Genomic DNA, 24382 nt, shown 5'->3' on the forward strand with positions numbered 1-24382 from the left:
CGACATTTAAAATGTTCTTGTTTTACATGGTTGTATTTGTAAGCGTCTCAGTGGACTGTCGTCTCCAGTTTTTGTCTTAATACGACTTGGTATTGGTACTTTTTCAAAATTTTCATTTTTAATTTGCTGCCAACTTGGAAACGGTTCTGTACCATTGCACAGTTTTTACATTTATATCATTCAATGTTTGCTTTGTTCATTTCACCAGTTATCCGTTTAATTACCTTTTTACACACGTTAGATGTAGTTTAATTTTGCTTTGTGACATATTTAGTTCACAAATAAATTACTTATTTTTTTTACAAATTTTTAACAAGATGGAGGCTTGAGACCTACAAATGTATGCTTTTAAGGAAAATATATACAGTTTTAAGATATGCTTTAAACATGCGACGTCTATAAATTTTATCAAGAGACAAATTCGTTCAATATTTACTCACAAACTCACTTCTTTATGGGCTTTTATTTTGAAGAACAAAACCGGAAACAGATGTATGTTTTCCGGAAATCGTTTTTTTTTTTTCTCCTGTCGGCCTCTGGCGTCAAACTGGTTTCTAACGGTGGTTTATAGTGAAACGGGCACCTGTCACCTGCGACGTTAGTCTTCACCTGAGACGAGGAAGATGTTGGAGTTGTGAAATTTAAAATGGCGGCAGCGCGAGAGCAGTTTTACTTCCGTCCACGCAGTTGCGCGCTCCGCTCCGGTCATGCTGCAGAACGCGCCTGATTCGGGCTGAGTGCTCGGTCTGACCGGAGGGTGAGGAAACTCACGGTGACGTTATTTAACGATATTTTTTAAACTTGCTGTGTTTTAATTTAGGACGTTGTTGTTGAAGATTGGCTCCAGTAAATGACGTCACATTTTACCAACATGTCTGCTTTTAGTTGCTATTTTAATCGTGTTTTAATGTTGAGTTCTGTCATGTTCATTATTGTGCTACATCATGAAAATATTAAAATCACAATTTCGTTTGAATCACTCAGATTTAACATTTAAATCTAATGTTATTTCAAATCAGACGTGATCAAAACAATGTGTAAATAAGTTTAAATATTTCATTGTGACAGAATGAAGCTAGATCTGCAACAAGAGTAAATTTTAATAGTTTCATTTCCTGAGCCTAAATGCGTATTTTATATTGTTTTGTTGTGTTTTTATGTTGTAAACCGTCAACATTTCCAGCACAGGTTTTCAAATGAAAATGGAGGAAATGCGTCTCTCAGGCCCAGACAACACCAAGCTGGAGGTAAACTACGCCTGTTAGCAAAATATCCTACGAGTCAACGGGTGGATTTTAACAGAACGGTCAGGAAGTAATCATTGGACGAACATCTACATCTTTGGAGTGAACCTGATTCAAGATGGCCACCTGAACTTAGTAAACACGATAAAAAAAAAAAAAAATAAATCAGTTTCACAGAAATTGAGCTTGGCGTGGTAGTAGCTGAGAGTCATCCAGAACACGTTCTCATATCGCAGATTGCACGTTACTTTCAAAGTTTGACCATTTGGTAAACGTTATATTTTAGTTATAGAGTAAATAGAACAGGACGTGTAAAAATCGGTAAACTTTGGTGAAAGAACCGTTTCCTGGACCAGATTTGTAGCTTCTGTCGCATCATATCTTGAATATTGCAGGCCCTGATGCAGGACATCTACTCGGAGCTGGTGGAAGACGCCTGTTTGGGCCTGTGTTTCGAGGTGCACCGCGCGGTGAAGCAGGGCTACTTCTTCTTGGACGACACGGACCAGGAGAGCACGAAGGAGTTCGGTCGGTGCCGTTACTCACAGCTGGATGAGGTCCGTGTGTCTCGGCCCGTGTTTTCATCCCTGCGCGTGCCGTTTGTTCAGAGATTGTGGACGAGCCGGGCGTGGACGTCTTCGGGCAGGTGTTCAACCAGTGGAAGAACAAAGAGTGCGAGTGTCCCAACTGCAGACGGCTGATCGCGGCGTCCCGTTTCGCTCCGCACCTGGAGAAGTGTCTCGGGATGGGGCGCAACAGCAGCCGCATCGCCAGCCGCAGGTGGCTCCGCAACGGCCGCCCTGAGCACATTCACCGCTGAGCTCTGGTGGATCCTTTGATCCCAATGGTGTGCTTGTCTTTCATTAGGTTAGCCAGCAGCAACAACACGAGCAAATCTGAGAGCGATCAGGAAGATAACGACGACGTGAACGACAACGACTGGTCGTACGGAGCGGAAAAGAAAGGTGAAGGCCGGGTTGTGTGCACTCGTTAAGAAGGGCTTCAGGTTGGTGTTCACGTAATTAACGAGATGCTTCTGTTGCAGCCAAGAAGAGAAAGTCTGACAAGGTATTTGTGCATTTATTTTCCATTTGCACAGAGCGATGGCTTCTAGTCCGTATGAGCTTTCACATCAACGTTCTTAATTTTTCACAGAATCAGAATTCCCCGAGAAGATCCAAATCTCTGAAACATAAAAACGGTGAGTAGGTCAGGTGCTTCCTGTCAGGTGCTTCCTGTCTGGTGCTTCCTGTCAGGTGCTTCCTGTCTGGTTTAGTGAAGAGGATTAGGTTCTGCCCTGAAACCCGCTTACTGCGCTGCAGATCAGGATGTTCTGGGTAAGAAGGCTTCTTCGGCCGCAGGAAGTTGAAAATAGACCCTTGTCGTATCTCCGCGCTGCAAGATCGGCCGTCTGAGTGGAGTCCGAGTCGTGGCGGCTCGGGCTTTGTAGCTCAGCTGGATCGACCTGAAATGTCCGAGTGAAACTTCGACAGCGTGAACGTTTACGAAGCATTCACACTGTGATCCATTTCTTCTCCGTACGTTTTTCAGCATCTTTCTCGCTCCACAGCGTTTGTGCTATTCCAACAAATCATAAATCGTTCAGCTCATTCAGGAGAAGGGCGCTATGACTTTAGGTGCAACTTGAGCTTTTTGAAATATTTAGCTTATGCTGCCACTTTTTCCTCATAGGAAATTAGCTGAGCTCATTTTACATCCTTCACAAGATCTTTTCCTGCTCATTTCACATTTCAACAACTTTAGCAATTTTTTTTTTTAGTTTTAACAACAATTGTCTAAACTTCATTTATATTTCAGAGCACTACCTCGTGGCCAGTTAAAACAAATTTGTTTTGTTTCTAGAATATTGTTCAAGGGTCTGTTTTTCAAAAAAAATAATATTGGAAAATTGAAGGTGCATTGTGACGTTATAACATCCGACAATGTCGCTTATAAACCAAAATCGGAATCGGCAGGTCAGACTATTTAGAAATAGTGATTGGCCAGAAAACTGCAATCGGTGCACTCCTAAATTTCAGCTGTTTTGCACTCTTTTCAGATTGTTTCTGATAACTACAACATTTTTGTGCTTCTTCCAACTTCTTTCTGCTCATTTCAGCTTGTTATGCTCCTTTTCAGTTTATTTATGCAAGTTTCAGCTTTTGCTGCTATTTTAGCTACTATTTAGCTGTTTTTTATGCTAATTTGAGCTTTTTCAGCTAATTACACATTTTTAACTTTTTTCCGCCTAATTCAGCAAAAAGTGCTCTACTTCTGGTACTTTAAGCTTTTCTGCTGTTTTAGCTACTTTTCAGCTGTTTTTTGTTGTTGTTGCTAATTTCAGCTTTTTTTTTTAGATAATATCCACTTCTTTATGCTTTTTTAAGCCTAATTGGGCAAACGTATGTTCTTTCTGCTTTCTTATGCTAATTTAAGCTTATTCTACCTTTTCGGCTACTTTTTAGCATTTTAAAGCAAATTTCAGCTGTTTTCAGCTAAATTTAGCGTTTTTCATGGTAATTTCTGCCACTTTCAGCCTAATTAACTTCTTTATGCTAATTTCAGCTTTTTTCTGCTCTTTTGCTGCTAATTTTTTGCATTTTCAGCTAATTCCACTTTTTTTTTTTAGCTCATGTCAGTTCTTTCCGCTTCTTTCTTGTAGTTTAAGCTTCTTTTTGCCTTTTCAGCTAATTTCAGGTATTTTTTTTGCTAATTTCAGCTCTTTTTTTAAGCCAGTCTCTAAATTTTTGTGCTCATTTCTGCTTATTTAAACTAAATTCAGCAAATATGTGTTCCGTCATCTTTCTTCTGCCAATATAGGCGTGTTCTTTCATTTCAGCTACATTTCATCATGTGTGTGTTTTTTTTTGTTTTTTTTTAATAGCTAATTTCAGCTGTTTTTCAGCAATAAGCATTCACACTGCATTTTTGCAGGAAATTCAATTTCTCCAGTTATTTATGTTTTGACGAGGAATGAAAAATTACACTTGAACTGAATTTTATGTTAAAAACATTGTTTGGAGCACGACCCGTTTTTTTGTCGTTTCTTTTCAGGCGAGCTCAGCAGCAGCAGCGTCAGTTCAGAGTCGTACAAGGTGACGCATCCTTCAAAAGTTTCGTAAACTTTTGTTGATTCGTGCAGAAAGTAACACTTTGTTATTCTTTATTGCAGTACAACTACAACACGGGGATCAGTTATGAAAGTTTAGGCCCCGATGAAGTCCGGTCTCTGTTGACTACGGTGAGCCACTTTCACGAATCAACTCAAAAGTGAAAATCTTTTTTTTTAATTTAAATATTTAATTCATGTTGATCCTCAGCTCTGATCATTTGTTTCTACAGCAATGTGGGGTCATCTCTGAGCACACCAAGAAGATGTGCACCAGGTAAAAATAAAGACAAAGTCGACAAATGGTTTCTGCACCCGCTGTCCCATCACGTCCAGGTTCTTGCGTCACCGCCTCTCTGTCTTTATATTTGAATAAACTTAGAGATTATAAAATATTTTGTTAGAAAATGATCCGGTTTGTTGATAATAGCTCAGGGGTGCACAAATGGCAGCATCAAAATGCACCCACATTTAAACATATGAAAATAAAGCGCGTCCACTTTGGCGCGTTCAGAACACAACGCCAGGGAGGGAAGACAACAGCAATGACTTCTTGCTGGTGATGCATGCTCTGCCGTACGGATGTTGTTAACCGCTTGGCTAATGTTTTACTAAACGCAAACAGACGGGTCTCACTGAAGCTTTCCGTTTAATAAAAACACGTCTCATTGCAGCTGTGGGTGAATCGACGAGCTGAGGCAGAATTTTAGTGGCTAAAATTCCTCCACCATGATGCGAGACACTGATGATGTCATACAGAAACTGTCCTAATGGCTGTTTTTTTCCATCGCTTTGAGTAGTTTGGGAGTTTTTTTAACACACTTTTGTATGAAATCTTAAAACAGATGCACATTTTAACTTTAGACATTTAATCTGCCCCTGATTGTGTCCCAGCAGTCTGTCCCACTGTCTCCTGCGGACGGGGGCTGCCTTTTATTTAGCTAACTTACACTTCCTATGACCCAAAGTTATTTATCCGCGCCATCGTCACGCGTGTGAGGAGACGCAGTCGACGTGTCGGCATGATGAAACCAGCCGGGGGGATGAATCAAACTGTGTGGGCAGGCTGTCAGTCATGCCACCTTGTGTCCCTCCAGGTCTCAGCGGTGCCCCCAACACACGGACGAGCAGAGGAGGACCGTCAGGGTGTTCCTCCTTGGGCCGTCCGCGTGAGTGTGACTCACAGACAGTATTTAGGTCAAGTTCTGCTTGAATTATTGCTGCCATCGTGATTCTAGTTGTTACGTTTCATCATCATGTAAAAAATGTCCAGCCACGTCTGAAAAGTGAAGCCAATAATTCATCGTTTCTGTGTTTGCTGATTGGACTTAAGTTTTATCATTTAAGTTTATCATCTCAATGTTTTTTGATCACGTTGTCTCAGTCAATAAACACGTTTTTAAATTTAGTCTATAAATTAGATTAAATAAAATGTAAAGCGTCTTATATTTGACGGGCAGCTGCATTTAGATCAACAGGTAACTTCTCTTAAAAATAAGCGTCTACACTAAAATGTTTGGGCTCTAAATCCATAGTTTTCAGGTGTTTTATTTATTCACAGTAGTCCCTCGCTACTTAGCGGTTCGTTTATCGCGGCTTTTCAAAATAAGATTGGACATGACACGCAATTGGCTGATTGATGGACGAGCCGCACGATCGGCTTGGAATTTTTATTTAATATAAATTATTTTTAATTATTTAGCACCTTTGTGCAGCCCACACTGAAAGATAGACTTCCTGCTGCAGCTGATCAGCTGTTCTCGTGCAGAGAGGAGAAGTGGGCGTGGCCAAGAGTGCTTGCAGGGAGCTGAAGTCATGACATGCTTTGCTCTTTGAGAGAGTTTAGAAACATTGTTTAGAATATTGCAAGAGTGTGAGAAGGGTTTAAAACATCTTTAATAAAAATAATATATATATATATATATATATATATATACACACAAATATACTAAAATAAACTATTTGTACTGCTATTCCTACTTTGTGGTTTTTCACTTATCCCGGGTCTTCAGGGTACAGATACCTTGCCATAAACGAGGGACTATTGTAATAACTTTTGGACTCGTTGTTTTCAAACTTTCATTTGTTTGCAGCCTGTTCCTCACAAAAATACATTTGTTTTAAGTATTAACCAAGTTTAATTTTTAATATCTCATTCATTTATTTAAAAATTGCAAGTTGCAAAAAGATCAAAAGATTTGTGTCAGTCATGTTTAAACAAAGACAAATTCCCACAAATACAGAACAGGAGCTTTTTATTTATTTATCGATGATTAAAGGTACTCATTTCAAACAATAAAAGAAAACACAAATGTTACCTCAACTATATCAAATGGTGCTTTTACTAAAGTATTTCCAAATACATTGATCGGTAATGTGCAGTTCTGTGCTCGGTGTAAGTGACGCGCTCGGCTGAATCCATGAAAACCATTTCAAGGGTCGAGTCACACGACTGACCCACTAGACTGGTCCCAGTTGTGTGGAGTCTCAAAGATGGAAATATAAGCGTGAATCTGCTGTTTAACACAAAAACAGAGAAAACGAGCGAGACTCGTCAAGAACCAGAGGTGGAGCGCCTTAAAGGCGGCGTTTAGCACTCGAACACACCACGTCACTAAGTTTCCACCAGCGAGAGAAAAGAGAAGTGCAGATTTTTATTTTACTGGTTTTCATGACGTCACGAGTACCTTAAGGTGCAAAGATGCAGCTGTAGTTCTGCGAGTTTTCACCTTTTATCGCTCGTGTTTCTGGGGCTTGTGGATCAGGCCGGCGCTGCCCGACGCCAAGCCGGAGAGCAACAGCTTCGACGTTCCCGATGAGCCGAGCGTGATGAGCCGCCTGCAGTGGGAAGACTCGTCTGACATTTCTCCCGCCGACTCGGCGTCGTCTAAAGCCAGTAAGCAGGCCGCTGCGCTGAAAGGTTTTTGTTTATTTTATTGATATAAAACTGATGTGTCCCGTCTCGCAGGCACCAACCACGCCGACTCTCGGAGGCCCAAGAAGAAGAGGCTGGCTCTGGGTCCGAGCGGCGCTGCGACTGACGGCAGCAACCCTCCGAGTAATTTAAATCTGACGAGTAAAAAGAAGCCCAAACTCTCCGCAGCTTTCATTTCCAGCATCTACGACGACTTGAATTAGCTCGGGCCCGTTTGCTGCTTCTCGTTTTACACCAAACCCAAGTAGGACTTTATTTATTCAGGTGTGAAAAGAGAAATCCATTTTATTATCGTGGGACAACCTCACACGTTCAACTGATGAACTAATTCAGAACAGACATCCCGAGGACTCGTGGTGCCTTCAGGTGTCACTTTTTCTGTCTGGTCCCGATGAAAGAAAGGACCTTAAAGGTTTGTGCAATAAGTTCGTCTTAAATGGATGAAAATAGGATTTAATAGAAATATATTTGAACAACAGGGTCTTCTGTAGTCGAGTTAATGAGCCACTTGAGCTGTTTTCTGTGAAATAGAATATTCTGTGTGAAAATTAAACTATTATTTTTTAATAAATCCAAGCATTTAAATTCTCTGATGCCGCTTCCTGAAACCTCCAGGTCCTCTCCGATCAGCTGCTTCTCCCTGAAGCCAGAAATCCTCGTTTTGCTGCATTTTATTTATTTCGTTTGCTGCTTTTCATCCGTTTCAAACAATTATCGTCTTCATTTTTATTTTCATCAAACTATGCATCTTGCAAAGTGACACTTCAGTGAAGGTCGGTGCCGTTTTAGACGTTTCCCTTGGTCTACATGCATGCAATCATGTTTTCCAGTCATTTATAAATGACTTAAAAAAATCTGGGCCATCTGTTTCTCCTGTGCGAATTAGAGCAAATGAAACGATTTAAACTATAATTATATATAATATATGGCGATATATATGAGTTATGTTGAGGACAACAGGCTCATCTTTTTATCAAGGCTGCCTTGATTATTGGGACCAACTGTGGAACAATTTGATTGTTCTCAAAGTTTTCAGTTCAACGCCTTCAACATCACGATGGTGACGAACAGTTTTCAGAATAAACCTTATTTTCACCACGAAGTAGGATTTGACTTTTTGCGAAAGAGGCTGAAGTTTGTGGCTCGGAGTGAATTGTGTGCAGTGGAAGTGCAGTGTTGTGTATCGAGCACAAACGAGCGCACGTGATTTGTTTGTATTTAAATAAAACGTTTGCTGAAGCTGGTTTGGATGGAAATGCTTTTATTCTAGACAGAACTGAAACGGGTCCAGTATGAGCAGGAGGAAGTTCCTCTTCATCTGTTTTTAATATTTACACAAAACTTATTTACAACTTCTTCTCAGTGTCTAGTAAATGTTCAAATAAGCCTAAATCTAGAAAGCAGCAACAAAAGTCTTACCCTTGCACTCATGCGTTTAAACAGAGCTGAGACTTATTCAAACGTGTATCGACTCCAACTGGCAAAGCACAACAGTGATTTTTAACGAGCTCACCGTTTTTAAAAACATGGAAACAGTTCTCTAAAAAAAGAGAAAGTTAAAGATTCATGACGTCTCAACAATAAAAGTGTTTTAACATGGTGTAAACCACTTAGTCATGTTTTAGAAGACTAAATGCTCCAGTAAAATCAATTCTCACTGTTAAGTAGGCCTGTCACGGTAACAAATTTCGCTGGGCGATTAATTCTCAAATTATTGCGATAAACGATAATATTGTTTGAAATTTGACCATTTGTAATTGTGAAATTTAAGAAGACGTGTCAATTTGTTTTGAGTGTAGTACCTTTTTTAGGCCACCGGATGGCAGTATAAGACTGTTTGAACCAAAGGATGGTTAGTGAGGGAGTGAGCAGCGTGTCTCTAATAAAAATGTGACGCCTGTCGTTCACAGATCCGTTACGGAACCCGATCCGTAGTGTTGCTCATTTGCGCATGCGTTAACAGGAATACTTGCGGGTCGCACGGATCGCCGTTGACTATGCTAGATTAAGGAAAATACTGGTATAATTCCGTTTATGAATAAGAACCGTCTTACTTTACTTAGAAAAGTACGTGCTCTATCCGCCGATCTTCATGTTGCTAATTTACACCACTCGTATTTCCATTAAAATCATTGACATATTTATGTCATGGTTAAAACGATACGCAGCGTCACCACTGAGCGGCGCCGTCTCACCATGGAAATGATTCATTCCGTATCCTGCAGGTTTTTTCCTCATTCAGCTCAGGCTGGGGGTCGGGTCTAATGCGTCGCATATCTTAACCAATGATGTGTAACGGAGTGGCGTAAATTAGCTACATGAAGATTGGCAGAGATGGAGCACGTACTTTTCTAAGTAACTTAAGACGGTTTTTATTCATAAACGGTGGCAATCCGTGTGACCCGGAAGTACACTACGGATCGTGCTTCCGTAGCAGATGGGGGAATGACGAGGCCCCTTCACATGACATGGGCCGTCTCTTCGGTTCTCAAAATGGCAGCCGCTCGGTGTGGTTGGAGCTCTTTGGCAAAGTATTTTTCACACATAAAAAAAAAATCAGACAAGTTCTCAGCTTATTTTTGCAGAGAAAAACAAGATTTTACACGAAGACACGAGTTTCTTCCGTGAATTTTGGAGCTTTGAAAAGACGCAAGTTTTTTCCCCGAGGTCGACCTGTTAGCTTAGCTTCTCAGCTTAGCTGCTTTTAACAATCCAAAGACACAATTTTGGACGGTTAAAATGGGATTTTAATGATAAGAGAAAGGGGGGGGGGTGTCAGTGAAGAGCACCGGAGTTGAGCTTTTCGTCATCCAGTGTCTTCAGAAGAAAGAGAGACGAAGAAACGATAAAGCCGATAAATGAAAATGAGGTCGATAATTTTCATTTATCATGCGATTAATTGATTTATCGCGACAGGCTTACTATTTAGTGTTTTTTTTCCCTCCTTGGTACATGCACTAATAGGCTCTCCTCCACCCACACACACCTCCCCATCAGCTGCAGCATTGAGCTGCTTCTTAATCAGTCCATCTCTCCAGCTGCCAGCCTACTGCTGGGCTTTTTTTTTTTTTTTTTTTACTTCATGATATTTATCTGAAGGTGTGAGACGCCTTCTCAGCGGCTGTGCATCCCAAAAATTAGAAAGCTAAAGAACACAGTGACTCCCACAAGGGAGATGGTCGCGGGGGCGGTGAAGAGCTGCCTGTAGTTGATGCGGAAGTACCACACTACGGCCAGGATCACCACGAACACGGGCACCATCAGGCTGCTGGTGCTGATGGCCACACTCACTGCTCTGAACCCTCCAGACACGCCAGATCCGACTCCTGCCCCAGGCTGACCCCCTTCCTCCTGACCGGCTTCCTGTGCGGTATGGGAGACGTGACAGTGGATCACGCTGTTGTCGGTGATGTTTAGGGAAATCAGAGTCCTCTTAGGGTCCTGCAGCAGCTGGCCTCGATAGATTAATTTAATTTGATGCTCCCGACCTGAGAAACATTTGCTACAAAAGAAGAAACAACATTTTAAAGGAATAGCTCCACATTATGATATCTCTATATTTCTATCTATCTGTATCTATATCTATCTATATATCTATATCCATCCATCTATATATATATATATATATACACACACACACACACACACACACACACACACACACACACACACACATATATATATATATATATATATATGTATTTGCATTTAAATCAGAAATGAATAAAGCAGTTTGAAATTAAAGTAAAAATGAAATCCTTCATGAACAGACTTAGTTTAGCACAAAAACTGCAAAAACAAACCTTTTCAGTATCCCAACTGTGTCCTGCGGTTCCACAACAGCCACTTCCTCTGTGTCGTTTAAAAACTTCAATCGGACAGAGATGAAGGTGGCAGCGGTGGTGGTCAAAACACTTGTGGACTTCACTGGCCTCTTTTCTACCTGCCTTAACTCCTCCTCATCCTCCTCCTCCTCATCCACTTCATCCTCCTCTTCATCAGAAGCGTGTATTCTTCCAGTTTGAGGGTTTTTGCTCTGAATGTCCAGCATCAGGTCAGTCCACACTCCCTCAGCCCCCTCCCCTGTCCCCTCACCCTCTCCTCTTTCAGCCGCAGGCTCGTCTTCATCTGGCTTGTTCTCCTGCGAAGGTGGAGCGGTCTGCTGCTCGGGGGCGTCGGCACCGGCAGATCCTCCGCTGTAGTTCTCATGACCTCCCAGACCTATAAGAGAGGCGTGAGCACCCACCGTGAGGATGGTGCCCAGAATGTGGTCTCCCCGGTCGGCCACGTGGGTCGAGAGCCAAGCCAAGATGAGGGCGATGACCAGGAGCAACATGCCGCCTGCCGCCACCACCTCATCCCCCATCCCATCCAACATGGTCAGCGCACAGACTGCCATCTCTGTCCTCCGGTCCTGCAGACACAAAAAAAGGGCACGATCATCATCAGGTAACAAATGGTTTCAAACTCAATAAAAATGAAGTCAAACCAAAAAAGCTTAGGGATAAAATTGAATTAAGGAACTACATTTCAGTGTTGCATCAACATCTGAGACTGAGATCTAACCTGAAACGAACTTAATTGATCTAATGTATGAAAATATAACAAAAAAACACCATTTAAGTTTTATTTATTTTGGAGGAAATTAAGAATCTAGGCCAGCATAGTCTTTAAAAAGCTCAGACCTTCCTGTTCAGCCTTTCCCTGCAGATCAGAACAAACCTGCTTTGCACCAAACATTCCTTGCAGCTTAGGTGTTTGAACAGGAATTATGAAACTTCACGTCTCAGAGGCAAAATATTTATTAGATGTAAACATTGGAGGCAGAAATGATGTGAAAAGCAGCTGCTAGCAGGAACTGAGCTGTTCGGGGCAACGTTTCCATCACGTCATGTTTTTGTCATTTAGTCTTTATCCTCACGTTTTAAAAGCTTTTTTGTGTGTCGTTTTCTTAAACTATTTTTTAGCTTGGGCTTCTAACTGCGAGCTAACTTAGCCTTCGAGCTAACAACTAGCTAGCTGTGTGGGGAAAACGACCTTCGGCTGTTTACAACCCGCCGCGTTGCTCTCGTTTAGTTTTTGTCACAACTTTTTCCAAACGGAACACCTAAAAGTCTGTTAAAATAACGTGTTCAGACCAGCCTTACCTGTCAGTTGTTAAAAAAAAAGTCAGAGCATGATTAAACACCAGGATTAGCTCTAGTTAGCTTTTGAAGCGGCTAAAAAAAAAAAAAAAGCACACAGAATAAACACGGCGCAGGCGGCGTGACGTCAGCAGAGGGCGGAGGGACGGTTGTTATGGAAACGAGATCCGCCTGTTGCTCCTCCCCCCAAGTAGTTGAACCAAATACAGCAGTTTCTAATTTTGTATAAAAAGCGTTAAACCAGTTTCTACTCTTCTTAACGACTGTGGAGTAAGTATGCACTGAGCAGCCATTTTAAAATGTCTGCCTTGATGTGAGGTAAACTGACTCTTAAGTTTACTGTGGTGCATCTCGCTTTTTGGAAAACATTTTTTTCAGCATGTGTGGAGGAAACTAGGCCACGTTCCATCAGTAACATGTCTAAAGCCAGACATTCTGGAGACTCCTTGGTCTTCATGATGCAATTCAATCACTGATGCTCTGGAACACACCTCAGACCAACAACATTTGCGTGACTGGCACAGTGTTGCAACTTGTATTTATTATTACACATTCAAATGAAAGAAACTTCTTACAGCTTTATGCAAATATGAGATTAGACCAAAAACAGCAACACAAAATCTAGAACAAGTCCCAAATAATGTATTTGATCGTGGCACAAAAAGTGCTAAAGGCGCAACAATTATTTAAGTGTCCCATCGTTGCACAGCAGCAGAAAGTCCCTCACAGAGGTGGGAACGTCCAGTTCCCTGACAGCTGAGTGACATCGAGCTCCCAACTGCTGACGAAGAGCACATCGACAGAGATGCTGCAGAGAGCGAGGAGAGCCGCTCCTCTGACGCAGCAGATCCAAGAGAGGCCGGTTCTCCTGAGACGCAGAGGGAGAAGCATCACGGAGAGGAAGAGAAACAAGCTGAGGAGAAGCTGCTTGAGATCACCTCACACACCTCAGAGGACAGAGAGTCCATCCACTCACAAGGAGGGAGGGAGGGGGACGAGTTCAGCATCACCTCCAGGACGGAAGGAACGGAGGCGCAAAGCTTCAGCATCTGAAGAAAAACAAACGTCACATACTACTACTGCTACTACTACTACTATTAGTACTACTGCTACTACTACTACTGCTACTACTACTATTAGTACTACTGCTACTACTACTACTACTATTAGTACTACTGCTACTACTACTACTGCTATTAGTACTACTACTGCTACTACTACTACTGCTACTACTACTGCTACTACTACTACTGCTACTACTGCTACTACTACTACTACTACTACTGCTACTACTACTACTGCTACTACTACTATTAGTACTACTGCTACTACTACTATTAGTACTACTGCTACTACTACTATTAGTACTACTGCTACTACCACTATTAGTACTACTGCTACTACTACTACTGCTACTACTAATATTAGTACTACAGCTACTACTACTACTGTTACTACTACTACTGCTACTACTACTACTGCTACTACTACTACTGCCACTACTACTATTAGTACTACTGCTACTACTACTATTAGTACTACTGCTACTACTACTACTGCTACTACTACTACTAGTACTACTGCTACTACTACTGCTACTACTGCTATTATTACTACTACTAATATTATATTACTACTGCTACTAATACTACTACTACTACTACTACTACTAGTACTACTACTACTACTAGTACTACTGCTACTACTACTACTACTACTACTAGTACTACTGCTACTACTACTACTGCTACTACTATTATTATTACTACTACTACTATTATTATTACTACTACTATTATTACTACTACTATTATTATTACTACTACTACTATTATTATTACTACTATTACTATTAGTACTACTACTGCTACTACTACTTTTATATTACTACTGCTACTAATACTACTACTACTACTACTACTACTACTACTACTACTATTATTATTACTACTACTACTATTATTATTACTACTACTACTATTAGTACTACTATTAATATTACTACTACTATTATTATTACTACTACTACTACTATTATTATTACTACTACTATTAGTACTACTTCTACTACTACTACTACTACTACTACTCCTACTACTACTATTAGTACTACTACTACTACTATTAGTACTACTACTACTACTACTACTACTACTATTAGTACTACTACTACTGCTACTACTGCTACTACTACTACTACTATTAGTACTACTGCTGCCACTACTACTACTACTATTAGTACTACTACTACTACTATTACTACTATTAGTATTACTACTGCTACTACTACTATTAGTACTACTTCTGCTACTACTATTAGTACTACTACTACTACTACTACTACTACTACTACTATTAATACTACTACTAATACTATTAGTATTACTACTATTACTACTACTACTACTATTCCACTCGTTAACTCTCAGTGTTCGTGTTGGAATAAATCTCAGCTCTTTTACCTTCTAGGTAGCCTTTTCCTACTTTTAGCTTTCAGCTACCTTTCGGCTAATTTTATCTTGTCTCTAGCCTTGCTCTACTTTAGACTCATAGACAATCTTTCGCTGCTTTAAGCTTGTAGCTATAGCCTTCGGATGTTTGTAACTTTTGGCTAGTATTCTGCTACTTTTAGATTTAAGCTAGGGATTTGCTACTTTAAACTGTTAGCTATGCTTTTGCTGTTTTTAGCTTTCAGCTACCATTCTGCTACTTTTAGCTACCCGTGTGCTACTTTAGGCTTATAGGTAGCATTTTTGCCTCTTATAGCTTGTAGCTAGCTTTTTGCTATTTTTAACTTTTGGTCACTATTCTGCTACGTTTAGATTTTAGCTAGAAATTTTCAACTTTAGACATTTAATTATGCTTTAGCTTTTATTAGCCTTTAGCTACCACACTGCTAATTTTAGCTAGTCTTTAACCTTTTGCTACTTTTAACTTATAGCCAACTTTTTGAAATGTTTAGCTCTTGGACAGCTTTAATGCTTAGCTTCTAGCTAGTTTTTTTTTGCAAATTTTAGATTTTAGCTAGCGCTCTGCTACTTTTAGCGATCCTTTTGCAACTTTTAACTTTAATCAAAATAAATATAATTAATTAATTTAATATTTAATACATCAGAAATATTAGCTTTTTTGTATTTTCTAATGTTTAATTAGAATTCACTTCACAAACAATCTAATATTAATCTATTATTTAAATATTAATTTACACCTAAATATTTTACTTCAAATTGTAGCAGAACACAGTTTTATTGAACAGTTTTATTGAATTTTGCCTGAACTTTAAATGTTTTTCATGTGTCTTTAAATACAAAAACACAGAATGTGTATTCGTCTGCGCTCTGCCAGGATTTAAACGTTTTATTCCGTCAGTTTTGTGGCGGTTCTGGTGGACCTTCAGTGGAACTCCTTTGGCTCCGTGGTTCAGGAGGGATTGGGCTACGGCCTCGGGTTGTTGGTTCGGGTAATCCTCCAGCACCTGGAGGACCAGGAAGTAACATTTCAGTCCAAATGTCCGAGCTAACCCATCCCTCTGCGCGGCAGCCACACCTCTCCATCTGTTACCTGCATCAAACAGTCCATGGGTGTGTGTCCTGCACAGTTCACCACCTCGGCCTGGGCTCCGCGCTGCAGGAGGACCTCCACGATCCTGGGGCAGCAGTTTGCGCAGGCGTTGTGCAGCGGGGTGTGCTGCTTCCTTCCTGCGGTTCTGGGGTCAGCTCCTGCGTCCAGCAGCTTCTGGATCACACGGAGGTACCGTCCCGCCTCGGACGGCCTCTCCGCTCCGGAGCACGCGGCGTTCAGAGGCGTCTCCCCCTCTTGACTGGTGGCTAAAACATCTGCTCCGTGGTGGAGGAAGAGGTCCACGTGCTCCTCCAGGCCTCGCCGGGCGGCCACGTGCAGAGGGGTGAGCCTCGACTCCCTGCTCCTCACGTTGACGTCGGCGCCTCCTTCTAACAGCAGCTGAGCACAGCTGGAAAACACAAACACTGAATTTTGCCATTTCTCCACAGGAACTACCTGATGTGGAATTAATCGCTGCCGCTGAACCAACAAGCGGACTGAAACAGCAACCGTCTCCAGTGCCAAACTTCAAATCTCACAGCATCTTCTGGACAGGACCAAAACATCACCGTGGTACCAGCTGACAAAGAAGATGCACAGTGGCCTCAACAGTTCTGAACACCAGGACAAAATATCCACGTTACTGAGCAACAGCACCACACGAGACCTTGAAAAGGACCCAACAGCACCTAAAAAGACCCGCAAAGACTGTAAAAAGATGATGTAATCGATCGATCGTTGTAGCATGGATTGCATCCAGGGGAAGCCACTCTTTGTTTCACTGGAGAAGAACCACCACCCAGAACCAACATCAGTGACAGAATAAAGCAGAACTTCTTGCTGATATGTTGGTGGAACTCCATCTACTTTGCAAACAAAGTTCAACATTTCCAGCTGGCTCCAGGAGAAACTTTTACACTTTTGAATGTCATTTCACTTGTAAACCTAAACCAGAGTCATACCCTGCTGGACCTCTGTCTTTCTAACACTTATCATAAGGTCAGTGACAGTTTTTATGGACAGAAGCATGACTGTCCCATGGGATCTCTGTGGCCGTTCTCAAGTGGAAAAGAGAGGCCTGGACTCCTTCAAAGGAACAAGACAGAGTCACTACACCAAAGTTCATGCTCAATAATCCACATATATAATCCAACAGTGTTCAGTCAGATCATCTGAACAGTTTCTTTTTTAAGCTGAGATATTTCGTCCTTCATCCAAAGGACTTAATCGATCTGAGGAGTCACCAAACTGAGTCACTAGTCCAGATACTGACACTTGAGTCAGCCCCAAACGAAGGAAGTAAAAGTGTTCACCAGATGTGTCAACTCTGTGAAGAACATCAGGTTCACCAGAGAGGATGCCAACAACAACAAGCTGCCTATTCTGCACCGTTTGGAGAAGATGGAAGCCTCAATATGGAGGAAACCAACTTACACAGATCAGATCCACGTGTTTCAGTCGAACCATCCACTGAAACACAAACTTTCTGCCACTCTACATCGTTGGGCGAAACATTTCCCCACAAGGACAGGAGAGGAAAAGGAGCAGAAACACATTAAAAAATGTTCCAAATCTGTGGATACTTGTCTAGTTTCTGGGATTATCTTGTACCTTGATGCCTGGTATATACCTGATACTTACCTGGTTTGTGCCAGGTATCTGGTACAAGATATGCACAAGCTCAGTATTTATAAAATTGATTTAGTTTGTAATTTTTGACTACAACAGTTAATCAGTTTAGTTGTATCTAATTATTACTTTCTGAAACTTTCATTATAATGAGTTCAGCAATTTGTGAGATATTTTGCTAACAAACACATACAAGGGTACGAACATAATCTCTCTGCTGTCGTTTGTGAACTTGTAAATGAGGGTTTTCAGTCCCCTCAGCTCTTACTGGAGTGAGTGCATGGAGGAACAGAGGTGAAGAGGAGCCCTGCCGTCCGCTGCCACCAGTTCAGGATCTGCTCCGTGACACAACAACAGCTGGACGCAGACGGAGTGGCCTCCCACGCAGGCGTCATGGAGAGCCGTGTTGCCCCCGGGGTCAGCGTTGACCTCAGCTCCACGGAACAGCAGCTCCTCCACACACGCTGCGTGTCCTCTGCTGGCAGCCAGGCGTAAGGCTGAGGTCTGCTTCACCTTGGAGCTCATCGTCCACATCCCTGGCAGAGGAGCAGAGAGGCAGCTGAGCGTTCAGGACCTGAAACTGTAAAACACAACCTCCTGAGGTCTTACCCATCTCCGGGGCCCACACCATCTCCTCATGCACTGTCTCCATCAGGGCGTTGACCATCGCAGGGTCCTTCAGCACCGCATAGATTCCTTTCATGTCGCCACACATGAAGGTGTTGTGGATGGTCGTGTCTCTGCAGCAGACCTGAGGCGGAGGGGCTCGAACCTCCTGCAGCCGCTGCTGCCTGGGAGGAGGCCGAGGGGCCCGAGGCAGAGGGGACCTGGTCATGGCTCTCCTGTGGGCCAAAGCTCGACGGGCATCTTCCCACTCTTGAAACTCCTGCTCCAGTCTGAGCGAGCGCAGTGATGTAGAGGTGAACGGAAACGAACCCTTCGACATGGGAACCTAAAATAATGCCTTGCATAAATAAAACATTTGTTGTCTTGGTAAACTAATGCAGAATTACAGTCACCTCAGCAGAACTTCACACAACCTCCTTTAAACCTTTTGCCTCTGAAGCTCCACTACATACAGAAATACACAGATAACTTAAACTCACCTTTCACTGGCAATAGAAGACAGAGATCCCAGTAGGTCAAATCAACACTTTTAGAACTTATTTTTGTTTTAAGTCAAACTATTATGATTATTCATTCAAATCAAATGTTCTTCTTTGTGGACACAGTCACAAGATTGTTGCACCAATACAAGTTCAACTCCAGATATTAATAGATCAGCATGAAAGCTGATACTCCTCATATTTACTGTGGCCACTAGATGGCGGTATTGACCTAAAATGCATCGAAGCAAAGATCTTTAGTTTAAATATAGAGGAAAAATATGCATGATGCTTTTCCCCCTGTGACATTATAATATAAATGTTTTAAAAAAATTAAATAAGCAATAGCAAGTTCTTCATATGCCACTGTTAAGTTTATTTTTGATTTATGGCACAATATCACCTGAAATGCTATGGAAATGTTATGTTCATAATTTTTATTTTCCAACACACCACAAAATAAATTCACTTTTTAAAAAAATCTACATGTTGTTTTGCTTATTTTTCTTAATTTTGTGCAAGACGAAAACAGAAAAAAGGCAAACGTTCATTTTGTATGTTTTAAAAAACGTTTTTTTTTTTTTAAATAACGTTAATTGAATATAACAAAATATAAACTGTCAAATATAACCCATCTAAAAAAAAAAACGAAACTCTTGAATAGTTACACGTTAATACCAATTAAATAACGGAAAAAATGAAGATCCAGACATTAGCTCAGAGTTTATGTTGCTTGAACGAGAGGAGGACCGTGGAGGAGGGAGTCCTCTTGTGCTAATTCACTCTTTGCGTGACGTTCCTTACGTCATGACGTCGTGTTTGAACGTAGCGGCGGTACTATAGTTCCACCACACAGAGAAAGTTGCTCTGTTTGGCCGTGCATCACGGTGAAAAATCAAAAATATCTTTAGAGCCAACAACTTTTATTTAACTCTGTTGTTTAATGGCATTCGGTTTCAATTTGGCGCGTTTGTCTAAACAAATATATCATCGCGACATTTCATGACTGCGATGGTAAGTCCATCAAACTTAAAAGCCTTAAGCTAGCTAAGCTAACAAATACTGAGCATTATACACTTTTTGAAAGTTATTAGGTAATCTGTATTTGTTAAACTGCTTCATTTGATGTAAAAACGTTTAATTTGAGGTTTTATTTCTGCCATAGACCTGCAAACTGAGTGGCTTGTTCAGCATTGGCGAGGATTTTGATGATGAGGTGACACACCTGATTCAGATGTTTAACTGATGTAGCATCCCATTTGATATCCTGTAGCAGGAAGCCTCTGTTTCTGACCCCCTCTCTTTCGGTGTGTGTGTGTTCGTCCCAGGACCTGCTCGGGACAGACTGGACCCCCAGCTCAGGCTCTGGACCAGCCAAAGTGGCAGCTGCTGTGTCGTCCTGCGCTCTGCGGGCTTCCTCTGTGGCTCACAGAGAGCCGGAGAACATTCGCCATCAGCAAACCGAGGAGAAACTGGCAACCGTGTGTAATGGCACGGCTTCAGGGAGTGCGCAAACTGTTGCGTTGGGTTTGAGACGGCTCTCCTCTTCCTCCCCTCCTCTGCCTACACTCGGTAACTCTCAGCCAAACTTGGCACCACAACAGAGCCATGCCAACAGTAAGGGGCTGATGAATTCCTGCGTGGCTCTGGATGATTTTGATGATTGGGATGTTGACCTGGCAGACTTGGATGAGTGCGACAGCCAAATAGGCCAACTGCAGAAACATGCTGCTTCTGCTCCACCTGCACCAGCAGCTGAGCCTCCATCTTCAGCCAAAACACTGCGACCCTCAGCTTATGGAGGAAGTCAGTCAGTTCCTAATCAGACCCTCGGGGAGCTCAGAACTGCATGCAACACTTCTAGCACGTCTGGTTATAGCACAGCTCTTCGGAGCCCCTTTGTCGCACATCTACAATCTTTAAATCCACGTCCTGCTTTGACCACACGTCCACAGACGTCTACTGGTTTTCCCAGCTTTTCTGTGTCCTCTCCTGCCCTCAGCAGCTTCTCCAGCACCTTAAACAGCCCTCAGCAGCCACACAAACAGTGGATGACTCCTCAAGCCTCTGCTCAGGCTCGCAGACCTTTTGAAACGGTCTCCTCAGCTGCCTCTCCATCGACGAACACCTCCACTCTGAGCCCTCATCCCCTGCACACACCGGTCCTCACCAACCGCCTGGTTCAGCTGGTGTCTGCCTCCAATAAGCTGCCTCGGAAGAGACCTCGCTCTGAGGCTCACCTGCCCAGGACGAGACGCTTCCCCGGCCCTGCGGGACTCCTGCCGCAGCAGGTTGCACTCATGCGGCAGAGCTTTCTGTTGCCATATGAGATGTTTTAGGTTTATTCTTTCACCACAGTGCCACATTTTAAAATTTCCATCTCCTCTGTCAGCCTCAGGTTCAGAACCTGGACGAAATCGTAGTTTCTGTTCCTCAGACTCCCGCTCACGGAGCTGTGGCTCGTCTGCCAAGTCAGGTAAATAAAACCCAGAGATACAGAACGCACGAACACATTTACGTCACTCTGTTGTCTTTGTTGTTAACCAGTCAGCTGTTCCACCACTCATTCTGTTGGTTAATAGTGTGAATCACCATTTATACTATTGTTTCCTGTTCTTTACCAGTCTTAACAACTTTTGTCTGCTTTGCTGTTCCAAGTGTCAAAACTACAGCTCGTTCAGGAGACGGGTGCTGTGACTTTTGTTTTTTGAAACTTTTTGACACTTTTCAAAATGTTTCCCTTCATTTTCAAACGTTTTTCCTCTCGAAACACATTGAGATCTTTTCAGCTCTTTACAAAATGTTCTCTTTGAAATCTGCTGTTCGGACACTCTTGTTTTTAGCTAAACTTTTGCCACTTTTAGCTTTTTTTTTGTAGCTTTAACAACTTGGTTTTAACTTCTTCAGCAAACTTCTTAGACACTCGGCATCCACATTTTTGATAGTAAATTATTTTTATTGTAATTATTGGTTTATTTTAGAGACGGTTAAAACGAGTTCCTGTAAACAATTTTTAAAATGGCCGTTAAGAAATGTAAATCTTTTAGCTGTCATTTTGTGATATTGCTTTATTTGAAGTTTTTCATCTTTCATTCATATTTTTTCTTTGCCTCTTGAATCAGTGGTAGCTCATGTCCGCACGCCTCATGGCCTCCCACCCAGAACACTCGATAAAGTTTCTTTACTTTTTTCAGCATCGAGTGAGATTAGAGAGGAGAAAAATGTTTTTCTATTTTTTAATTTTAAAGAAAAACACTTATTTGGTTAGGTCTCACTTCTTTGTGTTTGCTGAATAGGGCTGTTCGCTTAATCAAATTTTATTTTTCTGTTACCAGTTTGGCTTCAAGCCAACGAAACGACAACCGCGCTGCTTTTTGTTTTTCCTTCATGTTTGGTCATGAATTTGTTTCACCGCCTCCTGAAGCCAGTCTGTGCTCGTCTGTCCAAAATGATCAAACTAAAACGATAAACGGTTCCTGCACAATAACTGCAGAGTCGACGCAGCAGGGACCGAGTTCAGCTTTAACGTGTTAGTTTTGTTTCTCAGTAATCCCCTCGTGGTAAATAATTTCTGAGAAGATGGAGATGCTCAAGTCCTCGACCTCCCAAACATCCCAGGATAAATCTTTCAGTGTTTTTACTCTCGAATGACACAAAATTATGATTTTGGTCAGTTTGACCTGCATCACCAGGAAGAAGCTGCACAAACGCCTCTCTGTTCAACAACTTGTGTACTCTTGTTTTTAGTAATGTATAAAGATTTCATACAGTTTGACAGTTGCTGATTAACTGGCATTAACTCCTTTTATGAGCTAAAACCTTTTATTAGTATCAAAATAAAACTTGAGCTCTAATGATCGAGTCTTTGTTTTTACAGGTAGAGCTAGTACATCAAAAAGAGTTGAAGTAAAATGCTTAAAAGGGCAATATTATTTCTACATCAACAGTCTCTTTATCTTCCAGGGTTCCAGCTCACAGACGGAGGAAGAAGAGTTCAGCGGTGGAGCCTGGGCAGCGATGAAGGCAGAGATGGGCCTGGATGAGAGGAATCCGGCGTGCTTCTTGCACACCTGCAGCGTGGTCATGGTGCTGCGCAGGGTGAGCTCCGTAATCGCCGTCGTGCCTACGCTCCGACACAAACCTGATCCTCAGGCTGTCGCCCTGCGGGAAGTCCCGTTTCAGCTGCGTTACTAATATTTGGGTCAACAAGTTTTAAAAAAACGATTCATCCTCCATCATCTCATTGCGTGAGGCTGCTGGAGGTCTTTCAAGCACAATCAGGACAAACGACGCCGCCGCTCCGGAGGTGTTTGGAGATGATAAACGGCGTGATCGCTAATCAATCACCCTAATGGAGACCCTGTTGTTGTTTTCTCCTCTCTGTGTTTATAACCTCTGGAGGCAGCCTCTAAATTCAGAGTTCCTGCACACGTCGCTCTCCAGCTGCACGAAGTCACGAGCCGAGCTCATTCAGGTTAAACCGGACAGCTTTCCAACATCTGTGTTCGCACGAACGGAAAAATCCCGCCAGATGTTTCCATCAGAGCATCCTCACAACTGCGCGTTTGTTCTAACGGACCAACGGTGAAAGGAGCGACCTTTAAAGCCAGAGAGATTAAATATTCAGTTCGTAGATTTATTAGTGGGGGAGATGAAGCATTAATAAATTAGCAGTCGAGCTTCTTTTCAAACCATTTGTCAAAATGACGAAGCATCTCTCAGGTACAGTTAAATAAATGAAGCTGTATGATGACATAACAAATTATATGTAAATGTTTGGTGCTAATGCAACCGGTTCTGACTGATGGATCAGAAAAACTTTACAAGTGAAACTTCTTCTAAAAGGGACTTGACTTTTATTACCCTCGATTTCCTGGAACCATCGGGTGCTTTTCACCTAAACTTTTGCCTGCTAGTACAAAAGATGGGCAACAGTGTATTTTCTCACGTTGGCTATGTTCATGTAAGATGACGAGAAGAAAGGCCCATAATCTGATCAAACACAACATGAATTGTTTTGTGGAGAACATGTTGACACATCCTCCTGACTGAGGAGCAGAATGATGCAACTCACCAGGCTCTGGTTCCTTTTTAACAAATGGAAATATTATTTTTATTCTTTTGGTTCTTTCTCCCGTCAGGCTGCACTGAAACAGCTGCCGAGAAACAAAGTGCCCAACATGGCCGTACTCCTGAAGAGCATCGTCCACACCAACACCGACGCCAAAGCTGTGTTCAAAGACCCAACAGGTAGAGCTGCTCAACAACATATCAAATTTATTCTCTTTGCAGTTTTAGTGAGCACATCATGCACCATCGAATTTCAAGAACCATGCGTTCATGTTCGGCACGGAAATATTTCCCTTTGTTTGGTCAATCTTAAGGACTCACTGAACTTGATGCCCACACCGGGTTTAGATGACCGAAGAGAGAGTAATGTGGGATTATCACAGCTGATGTGCTCATGGCTTTATTAAACAATAATGTCATACGTGTGTTAGTACGGTGTAGCACGCTGGTGTGCTGAAAATCACCGTCAAACATGGGCTCGCTTTGTTTGGAGGTGGGGTGGAATTGTATCCATCCATCCATCCATCCATCCATCCATCCATCCATCCATCCATCCATCCATCCATCCATCCATCCATCCATCC

The 24382-nt window shown here is 42.0% G+C and overlaps 4 protein-coding genes across 4 annotated transcripts in view; 2 read left to right on the forward strand and 2 right to left on the reverse strand.

Annotated features, from left to right (window-relative positions):
- Positions 1–537: 537 nt before the first annotated feature.
- Positions 538–7531, forward strand: atxn7l3a (ataxin 7 like 3a). The gene is made up of 13 exons (XM_037689233.1): positions 538–757; positions 1184–1247; positions 1640–1772; positions 1853–2024; positions 2112–2209; positions 2290–2312; positions 2400–2445; positions 4299–4339; positions 4417–4485; positions 4587–4630; positions 5451–5522; positions 7119–7249; positions 7322–7531. The coding sequence occupies exons 2-13, from the start codon at positions 1197–1199 to the stop codon at positions 7489–7491; spliced, it is 1050 nt and encodes a 349-aa protein (XP_037545161.1). The 5' UTR covers positions 538–757; positions 1184–1196; the 3' UTR covers positions 7492–7531.
- A 2672-nt stretch (positions 7532–10203) lies between these two features.
- tmub2 (transmembrane and ubiquitin-like domain containing 2) lies at positions 10204–12555 on the reverse strand. Its single transcript, XM_037688728.1, has 3 exons — positions 12436–12555; positions 11092–11702; positions 10204–10790 (listed from the first exon to the last, which is right to left on the reverse strand). The coding sequence occupies exons 2-3, from the start codon at positions 11685–11687 to the stop codon at positions 10403–10405; spliced, it is 984 nt and encodes a 327-aa protein (XP_037544656.1). The 5' UTR covers positions 11688–11702; positions 12436–12555; the 3' UTR covers positions 10204–10402.
- A 559-nt stretch (positions 12556–13114) lies between these two features.
- Positions 13115–18568, reverse strand: asb16 (ankyrin repeat and SOCS box containing 16). The gene is made up of 6 exons (XM_037688729.1): positions 18232–18568; positions 17891–18158; positions 15994–16402; positions 15824–15907; positions 13371–13481; positions 13115–13300 (listed from the first exon to the last, which is right to left on the reverse strand). Exons 1-6 carry the CDS (start codon positions 18566–18568, stop codon positions 13115–13117), a joined length of 1395 nt encoding a protein of 464 aa, XP_037544657.1.
- Positions 18569–19685: 1117 nt separating this feature from the next.
- The window catches only part of hrob (homologous recombination factor with OB-fold), an 11616-nt gene continuing 6919 nt past the window's right edge, over positions 19686–24382 (forward strand). Inside the window, exons 1-6 of the mRNA XM_037688730.1 lie at positions 19686–19742; positions 19894–19944; positions 20057–21019; positions 21121–21204; positions 22692–22826; positions 23870–23978. Coding sequence (XP_037544658.1) covers positions 19731–19742; positions 19894–19944; positions 20057–21019; positions 21121–21204; positions 22692–22826; positions 23870–23978 — 1354 coding nt within the window. The 5' untranslated portion in view covers positions 19686–19730. The remainder of the gene's footprint in view (positions 19743–19893; positions 19945–20056; positions 21020–21120; positions 21205–22691; positions 22827–23869; positions 23979–24382) is intronic.

The sequence above is a fragment of the Nematolebias whitei genome, chromosome 15 (genome assembly GCF_014905685.2).
Source record: "Nematolebias whitei isolate Nwh7 chromosome 15, NemWhi1, whole genome shotgun sequence".
Classification (NCBI taxonomy): Eukaryota; Metazoa; Chordata; class Actinopteri; order Cyprinodontiformes; family Rivulidae; genus Nematolebias; species Nematolebias whitei.